This window comes from Ptiloglossa arizonensis, chromosome 14 (assembly GCF_051014685.1).
Source record: "Ptiloglossa arizonensis isolate GNS036 chromosome 14, iyPtiAriz1_principal, whole genome shotgun sequence".
NCBI classification, from domain to species: domain Eukaryota; kingdom Metazoa; phylum Arthropoda; class Insecta; order Hymenoptera; family Colletidae; genus Ptiloglossa; species Ptiloglossa arizonensis.
The window spans coordinates 6459391-6481360 of NC_135061.1; the positions used below are offsets into that span (position 1 = coordinate 6459391).

Consider the following 21970-nt stretch of genomic DNA (forward strand, 5'->3'; position numbering starts at 1 on the left):
TATATTTCAAAGTATCGTTCGTTACAAAATGAAGCCCATCTTCTTTGAAATGATTCACAGTGCATTCGTTCTTGCAATATGTTTAAAGAAAGGGCAATAGGTTGTAGTTAATAAAAAGTGGTGATGAATTGGTATTACTGAGATATTACAACTTTCACACCTGTGTGAAATTAACGCGATAAATATCGGTTGAAAAATTTCAAAACGCTATGTATTCTCAAAATATAGTATCCATGGTAATTGTCTATGGATAATTGTTTTATTTGTAGCGAAATAAATATTCGATTTACGAAATACGACCGTATTTCTGATATTCGTAATTAAAGTGTAATTTATCTTGATATGTAAATTGTCTGAATATTTTGAAACTGTTTAATACGAATCGTCTGTAGGTCAGGTGACAGCGACCTTCTAGTCAATTATAGTTGCAAAATAGGACACAATTACCTTCTTAGAGGACTCGCATCTGGTTTGATAATTTGCATCATTCTATTATGGTTGATCTGGAAATTCAGAATGACATATTCAAATGATCTCTTCGCTCGTTCCATTGCAATATGCTCAATTAACGATACCACTGCACACAGCGTGTAATTAAATTACAATCAATCGTTCTATATATAGTAATAACCGACTACGGTTTGCGCGTATCGAACTTAGTTTGTTCAATTTTAATGCCACGATATTTTTCAGGGGTAGTAACGTTTATGTACGTATTGACAAAGGTTTTGACGCACACTGTCCATTACGTAACATTCAGATTGAATCAATTTTACACGATCCAAGTATAGAACCTAATAAGTTTTCGAAATTATTATCGATATTCGACAATGTATCGAGTGAAAAGGTATTTAGAGGAAAATTCGTCGATTGTTCAATAAAAATCAAATTACAAATATTTATTTATACGTATTACATAATGGGTGTAAATTTAAGGATGTAAACAGTTTAGATATACGAAGGTCGCCATTATTTTGTTAACGTAGTCACGTATATTTTTGTATGTGTAATTGCAACCTCCGTGAAAAACAAAGCAACGATATGTCGGTCTGAATAATACGTAATGAATTTTGATCATTGATTTATCTTTGTTCCGAAGTTACGATATCATCGATAAGCACAAGTGAACGGTTTCGTTTAAAATAATAGCAATCTTCGATGAAATTGAACACCGTGTAGTTGTATTCAATGAATTATCTACGTTCTCACAAAATTACAATGATTTCTACCACGAAATTTCATCGATGAATAATTAAAATATCAATTGACACTATACAGAAATAATTTTTCGTTTTGTACAATACATTTTGCCGCGATTGTTCAATTTTGCGATCGAAACTAGTATCGATTCGATACATTTAGCGGTATGGATGGTGGTATCGTCGACGAGACATTGTTTACACGTTATTCGTTACAATCAGGTAAACGTTTCGCGGTAGAACCGAATTCATGCTAGATTCAATCGCAAGAAGCGTCTCATTGTGTAAGATTCTGTGAATCAGCGAACCATCGGTGTACGGTTCTTTGAACACGAGGCACGATGGCACGATTCGCACGTACGCTGTAAAATCATTGTCTTCCAGCCGTATGGATTATTTTTGCATACGCGTGATCGTGTCCGTTACCGTGTTGTTTCCCCACGGTAGTTTCTTTTGCGTTTTGTATAATCGCCGACACTGACATTACACGTCGGGTGGGTGACATTTGCGATTGAATCTAGTCGACCCGTGAAATATTAAATACACGTTCCGTGCCGCGCTGCTTTTATGCGACTTTTTTTTTCTTTTTTTTTTTATTCACGTCACGTGGATAACCGATGACGACCATACGAAGTAAAAAATAAACACGTCCTCTTGACGCGCGCGGTTCGTAATACCGTTTAAAACGTTGAACTGTAGAAAAAATTAAGATTGTAAACTTTGAAGGATTTCGAGAGAAACGCGAGAATATTCGGTAGGTGAAAAGGTCAGGGTCGTTTTATTAGATCTTTGAACGTTGTTTGTATCTTTTTCAACGCAAACGGACAGAGCATAATGAGGTCAATTAATATTACCGTGAAGTTTGCAACGTAACCGTTATATTCAATGAATATTAATATCACGATTCATACTACCAGATCAATTTCATCGTTTATGATATTTCTTGGCGACGAAAACAATCGTTTCGCTACTTTTACGCTTACTATCGATCGGTGTATTATTTCTGGTTCGGGACACGGTATTTTCCAACGATGCAAGATAAGAAAATTGAAAATTGAAAATTGAAAATTGAACATTGAACATTTCGTTTTCATACGGGTACACGTGTTCGAATATCTCGCAAGCGTGATTATATTTTAATCATTTAACGACTCTTTTAGGCTCTAACGAGAACGTGAATTTTTGAAAATATAATTCACGAGAACAAAAATAGCGTACATAAACGAATTGATTCAATTTCAAGAAAACAACGCCGGAACAATATTCAAAATATTAATGTTCCATACATTTTATTTTACAAAGGTGCTGGATTTTGTTTCCGAGAACGTGAATTTTTGAAAATACAATTCACGAGGAAAGAAGTAACGTACATAAACGAATTGATTCAATTTCAAGAAGACAACGTCTGAACGGTATTCGGAATATTAATATTCCCTACCTTTTATTTTACCAAGGTGATCGATTTTGTTTCCAAGAGGGTCAAATGTTTACATGCACTGTGAATGGTGAGGTTCAGCAATCGGCAACCGCTTTTTGCAACCTAACCCTAACCTTAAGAGATCACTTTACCAACCGTGAATCACGCTAGGTACAATCTCCACTTTTATGCTGCGCCAGTCCTCTACTCTTTTCGAGAGACAGACAGCGTCTGTCTGCAGGTTTGCGCTTCTGCTTTTTAAATGCAGTAGGCGGGGCTAAGAGATGCAGCAGCGCCGTAGTTGAAAGTGGTGGGGGTTGGCCATTCAGTGATCTCGAGTGACCAATATTTTACGTTCGGAGTATAGGATCCTGCAGGGCCAGAAATCAATGAAAAATTCTTTCGCGATAGAACAACCGTAGCCCTCGATTGAATTAGAGAATAAACTTTTCGAAGAATTACAGTGAACGTGTAAAACATAAGGAATAAAAGAAATTCGATAGAGTATTCAGCATTGAAGTCTTTGGAGTGGAATGTTTTCTAATCGTTTTGAACGATATATTTGAAAATATTCCACGTATACAAAGTTTTTTTTTACACGAGAATTTAATCGCGTAGATAATAGCGTTGAAAGTCTGTCTCGTTGTTTCGGACTAGAAAAGCGAACGATTTATGTGTACATTTTCAGTTTGTGATAACGATCGCGTTGCAGAAGTATCTCAGAATACGATTACGATCATAAAAGCGATCGCGATACACATGACGGAACGTAAAGGGGTGTTTGAATTTCATTCGGCGCAATTACCATTGTTTAACGCAAGCTACACTGTGTAAAATTTCTAATAATGCATATTAAGATGAGCGTTACACGTTCTCGTTAATTACTGTGTATATGTATATATATATGTTTAGAAAAATGCAATCTACGATGCGTATTCCAGGTACGAATTAATTAAGAAAGAGTTTAATGGGGAAAAGTTAGCTCAGTCAAACTTATACATTATTTACGCAACAGTATTTATTTGCAGGAATAAACACGGGTTCCTTTTTGCCACGGTGGTTGATAGCTGCAAAATATAGTAACGAAAGAATCGCTTAAATAAAATTTATGGGATAGTGTCTGCGAGGAGCGTAATGCAATGCCGTGGTTAACATAAAAAACAAGTAAATCGTATAGGAATTATTCTGATAAGATCACTAGGATAAGTTCCCATGTAATGGGAACATGAAATCGAGACAACCTGACAACTCGTCGTCTGTATCGCTGTCACTGGTGGAAATTATTATTAAAATCATACGTCGCGATACTTTTACAATTTACCAAACTCTTTTAGGTAAAATTTAATTCGTTTTAAAATGATCAATGGTCGAAACACGATCACAGGAGACCTTAACATTTTTCAACGAAACGAACACGACATTCGTTTGACTCTTTCGCGTAAAATTATTAATTCTCTTCAAGATTTCATTAATCGAAACGTGATCTTAAAACGTACATTTTTATAAGAAAAATTGTTTTCAAACTTGTCTCAATTACAATGCTTCCCTCGGTCATCGAGCCACGGGTAACAAAAAAGAAAATCTCGAACGGATTTCCATCGCGAATCGATATCGATTAGCAACTAGAAAATGGCTAATCAAAGTAAATATGGCAGATGTATTTTTACGCATTGTCCGCTGGAGAGTTGATACGTTAACGAGGGTCAACTAGAATTCAACGAATTAGAACGGTAGGGATGCTGCAACAAGAATGCGTCTCTCGGGTAGAAATTACTCTCGAGATTGAAACTAAACAATATTTCAGGATCGATGATTCTCTACAAGCGAAGAATCGTCGCAAGCTGTTTCACAAGCTGCAACGATCAGCGAGAATTCGTCGCTGGACGGTTCGTTGGCGACGAAAATGGACATTTCTCCGTTTCGCGATAAACCGTGCACGGTTCAAGCTGGATTCGAAAATGCGACGACGTTGTATCGTCGAACATCCACCACCCGCGCACCACCGTCCGTTCTTCCTGTCTCCACGGTGAAACGGTATCTTGAATAATTCCATGGCCGTCCGCGCGATGGAATCGAAGTTTCGATTTATAAAATGGTCGCGTGCCAGCCGGCCGTGCGCTACCGCCACCGGCTCTCGCGGAAATAATAACATCGCACGGTGTCGGATTAATTGGGAAAGCTACCGGCGTTGATGTTCCCTACGCGTACGGTCGTTGTTTTCAGTTTCCCTCACGGGCAACACGGCCGGCGATTTTAGTCGTGTTTCGTCGCGATAAGAACGAAGAACGTGCGGTCACTCTGTATCGATTGCGATAAGAACGCATCTGGGGACGTTCGCGTGGGTTTCGGTTGCTACTTTATCGACGCGCGGAAAGGATTATGGAAAAAGAGGCGATACGAGTTTAAAGACTCGTCGCTTGCTTTTGTGAGTGTACGAAGGAAAACCGGGAACAGTCCGAATGTTTTTGATTAACTGTTTTCTTTTTTATTTTTATTTTTCATATATAAGGAAGGTTGTTCGGAAAAACATCGCATAGTGGCAAAGAGTGCTACTTTACGTTTTTGAGAAATAAATTCGTAAAAATTGCGGAATGTTAACACTGGTACTCTACCAAAAGGGTCGATTTGACCTATTTCGGAACTCGTTTTAGAATTACTCGATTATTAACGGTTCCCCGCAATATTCGGTGCGATAATTATCGAAATACAGAACTAATTATATTCGTGAATTAATTTGAAACCACGGATGTCGTGTGGTACAAGTTGGGATACTTTTACGTTTAATTTTAGCGTTAATCTTTCCGCGTCGATTGTACAGTATTTTGTTAACAGGTTGGTGGACAGAAGGGAATGTTGGAATAAAAAAATATAAACGAAAGAACGAACCGAAAGATTTGGTAATTGCGTATAAAAGGATCACCGGTTTTGAGCGAATTTAAAATGAATATTTAAAGGTATTTATTTCCTTTCGAGTTTTCGTCCATCTTAATGAAATATTCAATACATTTCAGCAATTCGTTTTTTTAATATCCATTTTTGCATCGACTGTTTTAATTTATCATTTTTTGTAATTTTACTCTTTCGGAGATGATCGTTGCTTCCATCGCTCGTCTTGCTTCAAAATTATAATAATTTCGATTCGTTAATTCTAGTAAATGTAGACTTCCCATTACTATAAATATTCCATGGTAAAATAGGGACTCGTTCATCGCTTTAAACGTTCAATAATATTTAATCACTATTCCAATTAGAGCACCGCTCCGTTTCTTTCCTTAAATGAAACGTGTAATTTTTAACTATGTGTTTACATTTAATATTTACGTGGCTCTACACCGAGACACTTGAGTGACAAACATGATTTATCGTAAACCTTAGTAAAATTGTTTGCGTACAACGATTGCAGATTTCGTAGTGTAAACAGTGTCGGTGTAGAGCTTCGAAAGTGACGCTACGGACATGTGTCTCGTTTTGTGTTCCGATAATTGATCGTTTGGATAATCGACATTCGGATAATTGGTGTTCGGATAATCGATCTTCTAGTGCACTGTAAAATTATAGACGAGGCTTTCGGTTCGTAAGTTTATTTTCATTTATTAAGTTTGACAAATTGTTGGAACGAGGCTAATTACGAACATATATGGAAAATGTTCTCGTTGCGGGAAAAATAGAAAATAATTTGATAATAACTATAAACGAAAAGGGTAATAATTTGAATTATAAAATAATTTCATAATAACTATCAATAGTTTGAATTATAAAATAATTTGACAGTAACTATCAGTAGTTTGAATTATAAAATAATTTGATTATCAATAATTTGAATTATAAAATAATTTGATCATCAATAATTTGAATTAGAAAATAATTTGATAATAACTCTAAACGGAAAGAGTAATAACAAAATTAAAAATTACACAGAGTAGTGTAAAAACGTAACAGCGGTGAAAAATGAAAATAAATTTTAAACGTGGGTATAAAACATTTTTTTTCGTTTCGTGCACTTAACGGTTGTTGTGTACAGTCGCGTCTAATTTTATATCTTTCAAAGCTCGCACAAATCCCTCCATAATCCGTCTTAAGACTCGAACGCGGAGAATTTCTTCGTTTACTTTCAAATAGGGAATGCTGGTTCGTGTTGTTTCAACGTAAAAGGAGATAAAACCAAGTTAGATGATTAAATTCTACCGATAGTGTACAGGCGGTTGAGTAAATCGAAAAATGGCGGTTCGTCTCGTTTAGCACTTGAACGTAGATGGCAGCATAACATTCTTCCCACGAAATTCGTACGTCGAGATTCGTTCACTATTTTCAAATTCGTTAAACGATCTGTCGTCAGTATTTGATCGTAACGAGATCCATGTTCTGTACCGGTGAGTGCCTCCGTGGGTGAACCTCGTAAGATAATTATATAATTTTCTTGGAAAGCACTGTTAACAATTCCGTCCCCAGATTAGATAAGGTTGGCCGCATCGAAAATAAGTTTCCGTAGGCAGTCGGAAGCCCGATTCTATCGTTTCGTTCGTTCTCGTCTGTCGGTTCTTATCGAGGTTACGATCGTTTCTCATCCAGAACCTTTAATCGCGTTATAAATCTCCGAATGCTCGACTGGTTATTGAAACACGTTCGTTGCTTCGGTAGAAATTCGACGTGGGACGTTTCAACGTATCTCTCGAGGACATTTCGAGACCCATCGGGCAACAAATAATGTGTTAATGGACAGATGTTCGTGAAAACTTCAGTACGATCTATTTACACGGTATAAACAATTCACGAAGCAACGTATCGCGTGCAAAATTTTACTGTACATTTGTAGTAAAAAGATCGTTCCCCTACGATTATTAATGTAGATCGGTGTCGAGAAAAATGTGTTACAATATTTATTCTAGTGGAGAAATATTTCAGTATTTTTCTAGATATAAGGTGTTTAGTGTTGTACGATTATTATCGACGAGTGTCTCTTTTCGAACGAAGTCTATCCATCGAGAACGACTTCGATCTTAAGGTGGATTCACACTTATGAGAGTGTATAAGGTGGGTCCTCTCTTGCGACGAAACAGCGAGCTTAAGGTTGCGTTTTCACGGGAGCAATGTACGACCAAAGTCCTCGAAAAAGATCGTCTTTCAAAGGCAGCGGCCAACGAAGAGGTCAGAGTATAAAGTTTCGTCACTGCTGCTAAATAGTGCATCGACTCTGTTCACACTTGCACCGTTACTGTATTATTGGTTATCGAAGCTTAACGACAAGCGTACAGAAATTGAACATCTTGTGCCATCTAATAGCGGTCCTCGGATCGTTTTAGGAATCTGCGAAGGAAAGATGAAATGCAAAAAAAGATAGAACCGGACGTTATGATAGGTCAGTGCTGCCCACGGTACGCCGTGGAGGCAGTGTCGAGTGAAATTCTCTTATCTGGGTTACAAATTTCAAACAACGAATAAAACGGTGACAATGTTTCGTTCGTTGCTCGAACGAGGACTAAAATTCGAATTGTACGGTGAATTTATATTTCGTGTCGAACGAATGAAAACTTATCTAAACGAAAGTTAAATCGAATGAACTACGTTAAAAAATTGTAGGAGTTTATTTTTATTAGTCGTCGGTTTCTCGAATAAAAGTTTACCATACTTAGTTATGGAAAAAAGTAACGTCGTAGGAAGTTGGATGTTATTAAGTAGTTGAACTTGTTTCTTGTCAACCGTAAGAGAGATATGACCCGATCACATTGCGTGACTCACCCGCATACACCGAGTGCAGAAATATCGTTCCATCGGCAGATGGATGTTACGTGTCCATAAGGAAGGTCCTTTTCAGGCTCGTGATGCGCAAGGTAGATCTGCGCACACACGCTTTGCGTGTTTTAATGGTAGGACGATATTTTTCTCTCCGATATACTGTCTCACGTGCTCGAGTTATTCGGTAGAATATTTTTTATTCAACGTCCCTATTATGCAAATTGGAAGAAAGTGAACATATCATACGAGAGTAATTACATAACTGCGTTAAAGGCGAGATACAGCCGAAGGCTGTTTTTAAACCTAACCCCGTATTTGTTCGACGCGATGGCCACAACGGATGCAGAAAGTCGGGTACTCCGACGTGCTTAATTTTTGCTATGTTAAGTGTGTCAAGGTCTCGTTCACAGTATTATATTACAGCTGAGTGTAATGTTTGGCTCGAATTAGGTTGAAAATCTCGTGTACGCAATTTTTGTTCCATCGCACACGTTACAAAGCTTCGTCCGCGTTGCTATTATTCGATGTCGATATTCCCTTTGTTCCGTTACAAGTGTGGACTCATCTTTACGCGTTCCGAAGGCTCGTTTACATTGCTCAAAATCAATGTTCTGTTCGCTGTTCCGTTACAAGTGCGAAGTCGTGTCGTACAAAGCAACTTCGGCCGCCTTTATACCGTACAAAGCCTCGTTTACATTGCTCGAGATGCAACGTTCACTGTTCCGTATCAAGTGTGGATCCACCTTTACGAGAACGATCGAGTTGTCAGCGATAACGATCGCTAAGGTACCGACGGATCTCTCGCAACAATAACTGTTACCGACCTACATAGTTGTAAGCCGTGGAAGAGGGCGTAAACTCGCATAGTTAGAAATTAATCCCTTACAGCGTAATCCTGCGACAATTACTGTTTCACCGGACGTTGTTTATAAACACGAACGCGCGAGGCGAAACTTTTTACGGCAAAAGTGTGTCATTATCCTTAATGTGTCGGTTTCGTCGAAAGGAGGAAAAAGAATCACGGACACGTGGTTTTTATTCGAGTTCCAGGAGAGCTGTACTAACTGAGCAACGTAGAAACGACTGCGAGTCTAGAGGTTAGGAATGCACATTATCCGAGCGTCGAGAGGGAAGGGTATCTAGCCGCTCGAGTACTCGGAACATTCGAGTAACGTGAAACTCGTTTTATCGAATCCAGTGGAACTCGGTCGACCGTATATATTGTAGTTTATCGTTTAAAAATCGTTGATTTTTGATAATGTATACAATTCAATTAAGTACAGTGCGTGGCAATTCCGTTTCCCAACGGAACGCAATTTATCGATATAAATGGTCGCCAGCGTTCTGCCACTGCAGCACGTGGACGTTTTTCTTGCACTTGTTTATCAACGATCGAGGTTTGAGATTAAATTAAAGCACCGAGGGAGACACGTGAAGCGTCCACCGAATCACGTTGGAAGTGACTCACCTACGTGAGTGCACGCTCACGTGAATCGAGCTCGAAAGTTGGCACGCTCTCAATTTGCAAAGTTGCATACAGATGAACATCGACGATACCGACATGTCGCGGACTTCCTGTTGCGCTACGGTTCGGCCAGAGTTCGGGGATGGAATCGGTTGGACTGTTTCGATAAATGTCGATCGTGACAAAATACAGAAACCGACATTATGCACCCTGGAAATCGAATAGATGGGGACACCTATTCGAAGCAACGATCGATGCAAATGCACCGGTAAGAGACATTCGTAAAGTCTGTCGTGACATTTAAGTGACGTTTTATATTACTCAGGAATGCTTACTTTCTTTTTTATCGGGGACAATTTTGTTCGTACTCTTGATACAAACAGTGATTTTTTTAAAATTGCAATCGTCAGGGACTTTCCACGGTTGACTTTGTAATGTAATCCTTCGTACTTTAAAAAAAAATCTAATTTAACTTTCTTTCGATCCGCAAACCAGCTATATAATAGAACTTGGAATTCGTTCGAAAAATTTCCTACATTTTAACAAAGTTTCTAAATGTTTCATCGAATGATTGTCTAATATTAGAGTATGTCTATAATCAAAACGCTGCTTGTCATGTATTTTTAACAGAAACACTGCTCGTCTACATTTTATATAATTTCAAATAGAACTCGTTAAGTTTTAATCAATTCCAGATTCGATAAACATTTCATCAATATCGAGTGATGGAATTAAACAACACCGAATTTTTGTTTCACGATATCAATGTCTGACTCACGATTGATTTTACTGCTGCAATATACGTTACTAATAGCTTTTTCTTACTCATTCCTGTTCTTTCTACAATTAGTAAAAGCTTTTATTTTAAAAAGCAAGCAATTATAGAAGGAACAGTGCACCGAGAGAAAGCCATGGTATTGCGTTTAAAAAGTTGTCTGCCTCTGGATCGTAAAACATCCATTACCACGAACGTACTATGTTATTCGGTTCCTCATTCGTTTGCGTCATTGTTGATCACGTAACGACATATTTTTTAATGCACTGTGTTAAACAAAAGCATATTAAACATTTCACAAAAGTAGAATTCATGATCCGAATTAGAATTTTCAATATATTTATCGATTATCCATTGTTACGTAAACTAGGCTTGTTAAAGAGGCCAGATCGGTATAGTAATTGTGAAAAATAACGAAAAATGTTTTAAGTAAATGTTGTTGGATTGAAAGAGAAACATTCGAAAACGCAAACATTTCTTTTAACGTTTGAAAAAAAATATTTTTACAAGTAAATTTAATACTTTCTTTTCCCATACTCCACTTTCTATTTTATTTTTGTTTTTGTATCTTTCAGTTTACATGTATACATTTTGTTTAATTCAGAAATCGGAGATATCTCGTTAATTGTAAACATTTACGTTGCGAAATTTTCGACGGAATTACGTTTTATTTGTTCATTTATTTTACGTTTTTATTGCACAATTTGAGCATACAGAATGTGAAAGACGAAAGGGAGAAAAACACAAGAGAAATGCAACGAAGCGAAATGCAGCTGAAGGGCTGTTATAAAATCTAATCTCATTTAACGCAGTAAGTCAGTTTTGTACACGTATTTGTGTATAAAACTGCTCGAGTAAAATAAATTTAATTTATGAGCAAAACTTGGAAAAAGTTTATTGAATTTTCATCGGTACTTTCTTCACTTAAGTGGTATCGATATTCTGTTAAGTACTGCCAGATTGCAAGAATGCACCGTCAACTTCGTACAAGTGTACAAGAGTACAACTTCGTGAGTTTTTCGATAATGAGATTCCAAATATTGATTAACGCTCTTCGTACGAACGATATTATAATAAAAAGATGAAAATGACCTATCGTACGATCACTTTTTCCAAAGAAGAGAAATCTCACGATTTACGTCACGCTACACGTTGCGTTGCAAGATTGTTGCATGCGAAAAATTGCATGCCTGCAAGCCCGGAGAAAGAAACAAAGCGTGAAAACAACTTTTACGAGAAAAAGGAGAAGAAAAAAAACCTGTCCTTAATAAATACAACAAGAAGCATGAAATTAAATATACCAACGAGCGGTAAATCCAACGAAATGTTTTCCTACTGGTATGAATCACTTAACTTTCGATCCATCGTTTAAATTTAATTAAAAGTCGAGTCGCACGAACCTGGTTCAAAGCTCTTCTTATCTTAAACATACTTTATGCAATTATCAGGCGAAGAAAAATGCAAAATTGCCGTGTGTGGTTTGTTAAATCCCGTTCTTTCGTTTACGTCTGACAAGAGTAAATATTCATATCGGTATCTCCTTAACGAAGAACGAGGTTTTTCTCTTGCAAACGCGATACCTGTTTTTCCAACGTTTTCTTTGAACATTATAATTGAATACTTGGGGGGGGGGGGGAAAAAGAAATTCCTCCAGTTGTACGTTTCAAATTGGCGACACTTTTCCAACGATGTTTTTCCTCGATTTCCAACTTACGAGTAACAACAACGTAAATGTAATAAAAAGCTTATCTAATGACACCATTATTTCGCGGGGTAACACTCGTTTAGATTTATCGTGCGTAGTGTCGCTTCGAAGCGCAGTAAAAACGACTCGCCGTGTCAGAAACTATTAACAACGCTAATTCGAAGAGTGATGCACACGTTCGACACGAATCGCGTATTTTGAATTTATGTTAATCGAACGATGCTCGAGAGTTTTCGACACACAAAATGAACAATCACTCGACGTCGTGAAACAAATTGTTCACTTTCGAAGATTCTAGAATTAAAGAATCTTAAACTACCGAGTAATCAAATAATATTCGATCAACTATTGAAACCGGCTACCCGTTAAAAATTTACATTTCCTAGAAAATTTGATTTTTGAATGTCCAAATTGAAAATTGCAAAAGAAAAAATTTGATTCTCAAATAAATATTTAAAACATTACTCATCGAGAGTTTACCATTTATAGAAAATCTGAACGTTTGTACAAATTCGTTACATTTTATTGAAAGATGAAAAATTGCATCGGCGATTAATTTTTCAAACGTGGTGTTTCTATTCTCGTTTTCCAATTTTGTATTTACCGGTGGACAGAACTTTCGTAGCGACTCGATACGTAATTTCAAAGTAGAGGCTCGTGGCAGACAATATTGGTCGCACAAGGTCATTGAACGACTATCTCCGCCATATATTTGTTTGGCAACTCCAACACTCCATCTCTCGTGTCCGTCGTTGCATTTGAGACAGAAAACGCGTACGCCTAGGTACACGTGTTCGTCATTTTTCAAGTAGAGTGGCACGCAGACACGTCGTAAAAATGTATATCTTGTTTGACGTGATTCACGGTCGGAAAAGTGATCTCGAACGAGCAATATTTTTCACGAGAACAATGCTTTCGTATCTTCCGTGTTTTCTGTATTAGATTTACGTCACTTTCGAAGAAAAGACATTCGCTCGTTACCGATTCTTCGTTTTCGATCGATCGAACGATCTTTCTCCCCTCGTGTCGGAAATTAAGAACGATTTCTGCAATTTTTTTTAATACTCGTACTCTTGAAAGCACAACTCGGAGTTTATCGCGGCAGGTGTTCGCGTTCTCGTGTCAATAGATTAATCTTTATTTAGGAATTTCAATCGCCAGCTGTTGATTATACGAACGATTGTATTTAAAATTCACTTTCTTTCGGTCTGCGTTGGAACCACGTTGTCGAGCAATTTTTCGAACGCGAATAATCTTAACTCCGAACGTAGTTCGAAGTATTTTTAAATTATCAAAACGTACGCTCGTGACTAAAGTAAATTGAAACGTGACTCGTGGTACGTCGTTGGAACATACTCCATCGAGATTTCGTTTGTAAAATTGTGCCTTCGAATTGTCCCCTAAAATTCCAAATCTTAATTGTCCCGTATCGTTGATCGAAGGTTAACGAATTTACGAGTCTTCCACGGTTTTACTGCTGGACTGACCTAGATGTTGTTTTTTTATGCTAATCGTTAGCCTTTCTCGTTACATATGCACGATGAAGTTTTGCGTTCCACGATGAACAAACACAGGGAAAGACGACGACACTGTGCCACGTCTAATAAAGGAAATTTGAATGAAAACGTGTGTACACTGTGCCATTGTGCTCCGAAGCGTGGCCTAGTTGATGATCTAACTTCACTTCCGTAATAGGAAGTAATAAATGCGTAATTTACACCGAAGACCGTAACAATACGTCACGGTGATGGTAAATCAATGGTACGTGTCCTAATTTTTATACTGATCGGGGTGTACGTAAAATGCGAACGAGTTTCTGAAAACGTACACCAAATGCCGTTTAAATCGATTGAATAAACATTTCGGATGAAATTTTGCATTGAAAGAATCTGTTACACGTTACAAGCGCATACGTTGATTGTTGTATTCAAGAGAAATGTAAAAAACATGTTCAAAACAGGCACGTTTCATTTTCGATAAATATTGTGACCCTTCATTTGGGTTCTTTTCAGTGCAACAAAATTATATTGATACCTAAAATGTAACATTTCTTACAGAATATTTAATATATTGGCGTGGAGTCTAAATTCATTATATTTGCAACTTTTATGCACTGCTCTGAAATTTATCGTTGATACGACATCAAAATATATTTGCAATTCTTTTATAGATGCACAGTAGTCGTGAATATTACGATACGATTACGTGTTACAATATTACAATTTCCTTTTCTTTTTTATGAAAAATTTGCCACGTTAAGAAATTCTTTTTTGGTTCGGAGCTTTCAGTTCCAAAAGCAAACGATTTTACTGCATAAAATATACGTAGAAAAGTGTTTTTAAATAAAAAGAAAAAGAAGATTAGCCAAGCGCACGAAATAAAAGCATATCAAACAGGAAATAAAAAAGAAGCAACGAAAACAATTTTTTATGCGAGTATCATGAGAAGCAAACAGCAAAACGTGCTGTACACAATACTGTTCAATCGTAGTCTGATAGTGACTCGAAACACACGATTTTGTTGTTTGCACTTGCAACTTATTTCTACCCGAAGTTGCAACCAGAATCGTTTAGTTTCGACTAAATTAGACTTAGATTAGCCGGTGAACCTCGAATGTTTATGCGACTTCGTATTTTTGTTAAGTATAGGTAAATATAAGTCGTTTTACATATTTTACATAACACGCGCGCTTTGCATATTTCGTTCAAATGACGTAGGTACGAGTGCGCCGCATATTTAGTACGTAGGTAACATTTATTTCGCAAAAACGGTTCAGTTTGTCGTTAAATTCCGCCACGGGTAACGTTTCGGCGCGCCATTGGTGTGAATTTACGCGAAACGATTCTATTCGGTCTAATAAATTAATCGCAACGGACATACGATGCCAGTTTACAGTCGGCAACCTCAAAAGAGCTATTATTAAATATTATAACGAAAATAATAACAGATAAAATAATAGAGTCGACGTAATCGTATAGCACGTTTCCTGTATGCGTATACTGCAGTTTTAGATGCATCGGACCCACGGATGCATACGTCCCGCAGTTTGTTGTATTAATAATTTTCCGCTAAATCGCAAATTGCCCCGGATATGATCGTTTACACGCGAAACGTTTCGCGTTTGCAGTTTCCACGCGGCCATTCAATAGTGCACACTTATGCATTAGTGGAACTCAGGGTTACGGTGTTACAGTTTGTTTTTCTTTGTCTCCTATAGAAGACATTGTTTAAACGAGCGATAAACACAAGCCGGTCTCTCGCGTGAGCCGATGGAGTATCGATTCAAAGTGCATCGACATAGCGTTATGCAAGCGCAATTGCACGAGCACGTATCGCTGTGCATCCTAATTTACGTACCGTTGCGCCGCTTAAAATAGATAAGAGAGCATGGAGGCATAACACGTGCTCGGTGGATTTTCGAAAGTGATGCACCGAACGTAAAAATCACCGAACCCACCCGTGAACATTTCATTTATTTAAGAAGATCAATTTTCCTACCGAGCGATCGGACATTAAAATTGTCGATGCACGGGATCATTCGTAGGCAAAAAATAAATTATGACCGTAGATCGTTTCTAGTAGAAAAATAATAATACAGAGATCGCATAGACGTTACGATCAAGTTTTTATTATAATTTCTTATCGTTAGTGGCCTCCAGTTTGAGGCCACCGTTAGAGAGAAAATAAATAAATTAATCTAAGTGTACGATGCGGTAGAAAAAATAATACAATATACTGGACGAGGAGTTCGTATTTTAATATCGATGTTTAACGAAACAGACGCGCGTAGAGATCTTAATAAACGGGGAATAATAATGTTGAAAGTGAACAATGATAGGAAATAAAAGACAATCGAGTGAAAGTATTATTAATCGATCGAAATAAAGACAAACACCGGCGAAGAATCTAGTAAAGTGCAGTTGCTAATAAACTTGCACGGGTTACTTTTTTTTCTAAGATACACGATCTCGATGCAAGTTGAAATCGTTGAAAAATAATCGTAAAACATACTTGCAATAACCGTGGTACCACTGTACTGAAATAAATCGTTCACGGTTTGTACAAATATGGTAGGTAATCACGCGATTTCATTTCCACTTGATGTATGTTCCTGTGAAATTCAAAATTCTATTGAATTTTTGAAATTCGCTTTCTTTTTTTTTTCAATGCCTGGATTTTCACCTACCCGCGATCACTTTTTAATTTCCATAGCTTTTCAAACCCCGATCCGATAATTTAGAGGCGTATTTTTAGTATCTGAAACTTTGCAAAAATATGCAACGAAAGAATAATTGATTTTTTGAATGTCCAAAGTAGGACTTTCTTTTAACAAGTTGCCGAGCCATGTAAATTATTACCGACGTACCGAATTGAAAATAAAACTTTCATTGAGTAAAGAAAAATATATTCTCCTGCCCAATACGAAACGAAGAAGAAGAACGAAACGAACTACGAAAAATTTATTACAACTGTTTCACGCGTCTGAAATTAAATATCGCGATGAAACTTTTCGATCAATTTCGAAGGTTTCATCCGGACAAAACGGTATTTAACTTCGTGGTATTTTTTTAATTTTTATTTTGGAAATAAAAGAACTTTCTTTTTGAACGCTTCGAATGGAAATTTTATTTTAATTCGCCGCGATTTTGGAACGTTAACTTTTTCCACGCGAATATTACTCCTTTCTTTCTCGTATTGCAAATAATGTTTCGTATCTCAAAAGCAAACAAATAAGCGAAAAGGCAAATACAAATACTGCAACAGTCAAGTACAAATAAATTTGTACTATTTATTTACTCTTTGACGTGTGAGTTAATACGTTGAATTCCGATTCAGTTTTTAATTACCATTTCCAAGGTTGCACTTTTTTGCTTTAAATGTTTACGTGTCACTACTACCACCAAATTCTGTCGACCGTTTCGCAGTTATTGGTCGGCACTAACCGGAGAAAACCTCGTTACGCTTTCTAAATTCGTTTTCGATGTTGATTTTTACTATTCGTCTTCTTTGCCGTGTCTCCCGTGGTTAATGAGCGATTCGCGTTTAATATCGTTTATTATTGATTTAAAACACAGAAAATCTGACACCAACTCAACGTGTTACATTCTACGTGTTGCAAACGTTAAAAAAAATAAATAGATATTTTTTTTTAAATAGAATTCGTTTATCGATTCGAATTCAATATGAAAAATCATATAAATCGCCCATATACTTTTGTTATAGAAACTTCACAATTGGAAGATAATTTTCCAGGGTTATTTTCTACAACATAATATTTCAACGCATTTGTTCGACTGATGGGTACCATTAATCAAAATTTGTAATCGGTGTAAATACGTAAGAATGTTTAATTTAAAATATCCACGCGATCGTTATTTATACGTTTAAGTTGCATTCAGCACAAACGAATGACACCCAAACTTAGCCTCAAATGTAGAATATTTCTCAACAAGTAGCAACGGTTAAATGTCGTGAAAATGGAGACTGAAAAGATGCAGATTTTATAACCAACACTATCGTGTTCAATTATTTAAACACGTTATCGGTCAAACTTTTATCAAGCGTTTTGCGTTTCGTTTCTACGTAAGTTTAATTTATGGGATAGTAAACGGGACGAGAATCTCAATTACAGTTGAACTTTACGTACACGAGTTACTCTCTTGCGTAGACGATTTTTCTGTCGAATGAAAAAACATCGATGAAATTCACCACGAGGCGGTAAGAGAGGATCGCGCGAGGAGAAGCAACGAACGCGAAAATATCGTGTTTTTGCCGAATGAAACGTTCGTAAAATTATCGTCAATTAACAAAGAGATAAGATGATAAAGTGATACGGCAGAAATGTTTCACCGTGTCGTGTTCAGTTATTTTCACAATAACGTTTATCATTGAAGTAATCGTTGCGTCAATACACCCGAGGGACTCGTTAATAACGAAATTAATTAATTCCTCGTCTGATTAAAAAAAAGAGCGACGCGCGTTCTCTTTGTTTTCGTGGTGAATCGCGCACCGAGCAAGCGATAAAGGCGAAACGACGCTCATCGAGGGAAGAAAGTTTCGTTATTAAATAAATCAACGCTGCTTGATGCAATTAGTACCGAGTCGTTGTACTCTGCCATTGAAGACCACCGTTTACAGAACATGAAATATCGTACCCGGGGACCGACCGATCGACCGACCGACCCCCCTTTTAATTACGTCGTAGGTATAATTAGAGTTATTGTTTCCCGATAGACGAATTCGTATCGATGTGTACATGAAATATATCTCTCCTTCGAGTGGTGGTTTCTATTCATTGGTACGGAAAGTTACCAATCGTGACACTCGGAAGGGAAACGTTTCTTCGATTGATACCGCGACAAAAGAAGTTTCCGAACACGTCATTCCGCCATTATGGTTTTCGAGAGCGTAGAATTCTGCATGCAAGTACGTTGCATCGCGGAGCGTTACTTTGTCGGTGCAATTACGCACACCGTTCTACCGCAAAGAGCAGCGCGCGATAAAAACGTATTTCGAGTGGACGAAATATTAATAAACGATACGTACGCGTAGAATTCTGCATGTACGTTTGTTGCATCGCGGAGCGTTACTTTGTCGGTGCAATTACGCACACCGTTCTACCGCAAAGAGCATCGCGCGATAAAAACCTATTCCGAGTAGACGAAATATTAATAAACGATACTACCCAGCGACCGTTACGCGCGCGTAATGGATCGAGTTTAGAAACTCGAACGATAGTACACTTTGGTCTGTACAGTTGCGAACGTAACGACTAATATCGGATACAGTAATTATTCCGTTACTCGTTACGAATAGCTCCACTTTGGAGTCAGAGCTTCTAGGAATTTCTGTTAACTGTGGACACGCGTTTGTGTCGATGGTAGATACGTTGGTACGAATTGAAATTGATAAGGAACCGATTATTTTTCACTATCGTACATACGACGCGGTCTCGGAGTTCGTCGATTGTAAATTACCGAACCGTGGAATAAATGTGTCGCGATTTCAGTATTTGTTACAAAGACTCGTATGAGAATGCATTTTAATACAATGTATAAATACACGCGAAGGAGAATATAGGGGGGAAAATATTGTTTAAGTGGAGCAGTGTTGTGTATTTACAATGTTCTATAAACGTAGTATAATTATCTTTAATTTGAAACGAATTCTGATTTTCAGAGGTTTCATCTGGGAGAAACTTCGAAACGAGTGCAATCGAATTAACATTTCGAGTGCAAGCGACTCGATGAAATTTACGCTTTGAATTTCGTATGTTGCTATTTAAATTAATGATCGTTGCGCGGGTATCGCTGGAATAAAAACAACTACAATATTGTCAAAACAATTACGTTATTGCGAGTACCACCCTGTGTGTCGGGCTTATCGCTGTGATAAAGCATTTATCGAATATCATATGCGATAAAAATAGGCCAGGCATATAACGGGTGTGACCCCACGTATACATGTAAAAGTTAATCAAACAAAATGTCTGATAACGGGACACGTACATAAGCGTACGCAGTTAACCGACGTTTTATTGTTAATCCGTCCAACTTGAGGTATGTTCAGATGTAGTAACGAAACGTACCAAAGACCAAGTTTGATTAATGAGAAAATATTTACACTGCCTTGTACAGGGTGGTCCAAAAGTTTCCAAGGGGTCTCGATCTTGAATAACTTTTAAATTGTTTAACGAAAACTCATTCGGTGAACTGGAATTGTTCATTTAACCGATGGAAAGTTTCTCGACGTTCAAGTATAGCGAATGATGTCGTACAAATGGCTACCGTTAGATTCTTCGCGACTTTTACCAACACGTCGACTTCAATTACTAAAATTTCGTTCTAAATGTTAGTTTTATAGCAATGTTGCAAGCTTGTTTACATACACTTGATTCTTCGAATAATTAAAAAAAAAAAGGAAAACAACTTTAACGTTGTTAAATCTGCGAGTAGATTGATTTAGCGCAATTACCATTGTACAATGTTGAAAATTTGTTCATTCTATCGGTGAAAGATACTCATGGAATATAATTCCAGCAAGATCGAACGATATCGTATACTGTTAGAGAAATTACAAATTTTCTCTCGAATTCTCGAGAGTCCCTAGATTCTCCGGAGTTACCAACTTTTTAGGAGTTCGCAATACCTTCAGAATTCTTAAGTTTTTGAGAATTCGTGGATTCTTTAAAGCTTCCGAGTTCTCAAGACTCTCCTGGATACCCAAAAATAGCTAAGTTGCCAAAAGTTTTCAGATTCTCCAGAATCTCTGAGTCTCGAGTTTCTCCAAGTTCTCAGGAGTTCCTAGATTCCTCATAGTTTCCAAGTTGACGAGAATCTCCAAGTCCATGGATTCTCGAAAGTTTCTAGATTCATAAATGACCCCAAGTTCTCGATCGTTTTCCAAGTTCCCAAGAGTCCCTGGATTCCTCATAGTTTCTAAGTCGTCGAGAATTTCCAAGTCCATAGATTCCCTGAAGTTTCTTGGTTCTCGAAAGGCCTAAAATTCTCGAGAATCTTCGAGTTCTCGAGTGTCCCTGAGTTCTCAAAAGTCCCTGGACACTCCAGGGATCACCGAGTCGTCAAAATTTCCAAGTTCCCGAAAGTCCCTAGATTCTCGAGATTCCATGGATTCCCCGGAGTCACCGAGTTCTCAAGAGTTCCTTAGTTCTCGGGAGTCCGTGGATTCTCGCAAGAGTTCCTGGGCTCTCGGAAGTTCCCAAGTTCTCGAAGACCTCGACGATACCGAGGGTCGAGAGGAATTAGCGACTTTTGTAGTCCCGGAGCGTTTGTTGATCGCAGTTTGGAATCGTCTCGATTGATTCCCTCGAGTCGATTTGACGAAATTGAATGCATTCCGATCGATGCTCGGGGTCTGGTATCGTACCCAATGGTGTTCCACGAGTGCAGAATTATTGTTCCAATATTGACCCACCGTTCCGATATCGTCCGGATCCACTTCCGGCTGTTACAGTCCCTTGATTTCCGGAACGTTGCTTACCGGTCCCACGAGTCTAACGTCATTTCTACTGGACGATTTTAATCCAGTTTCGTTCCTGTACATCGACGTTTTTAAACCATTGTAAATATTATTGACCGACACTGTAACTTCTACGCGCGATCCTATATATACACGTGTATATATATTTTTTTTATCAACTCAACAGATTACTATCCAGTTACGATATCGGTATCCTCTTGCAGTAGTAAGGTGTCAACCGTGAAACGTAATAGTTGCTCGTACGGTGTCAATCGTGAAACGTAATAGTTTTTAGAGGCTTCACTTTCGAAAAACATTCAATGTCCTGAAACAATGTTCTATCGCTATTATTCCACCTCTGTACCTAATTTAGTTTATTCTCGTAAAGGGATCGTCTTTCACGCGTGTACAATTATAACGAACACGATCGAAGCACGTGTCGGTGACTGATCTTCTTTGCAACAGTACTTTACCTGTACCGAGTCGTTGAATTTTCTGTTCTTCGCTCCTTGTCATCTGCAAACCGTTCGAATCCTCCATTCCTGCGAAACGCGCGAAGTGTAACTAAATCTGATATTATAAAATCGTTCACCCTGAACAACAAATCTGCCAATAATGGTATTCGTCGCTCGTAATAACAGTTACCATTGATTTTCACTCGCGTAGTTCTGTAAGTAAACGCAAAAGGAAATTAATT

At 37.7% G+C, this 21970-nt stretch overlaps 1 protein-coding gene across 5 annotated transcripts in view; it reads left to right on the forward strand.

The window, feature by feature from the left end:
- LOC143154194 (lateral signaling target protein 2 homolog) overlaps positions 1-21970 on the forward strand; it is a 51643-nt gene that overhangs the window by 10855 nt on the left and 18818 nt on the right. For 2 of the 5 annotated variants that reach the window (XM_076326088.1, XM_076326089.1), the window contains exon 1: positions 9947-10082. The exons of 2 other annotated variants lie outside the window; for them this stretch is intronic. In XM_076326088.1, coding sequence (XP_076182203.1) covers positions 9984-10082 — 99 coding nt within the window. In that variant the 5' untranslated portion in view covers positions 9947-9983. Of the gene's footprint in view, positions 1-9946; positions 10083-21970 lie in introns of those variants that run through there. One more of the 5 variants, XM_076326090.1, reaches the window with a different exon arrangement.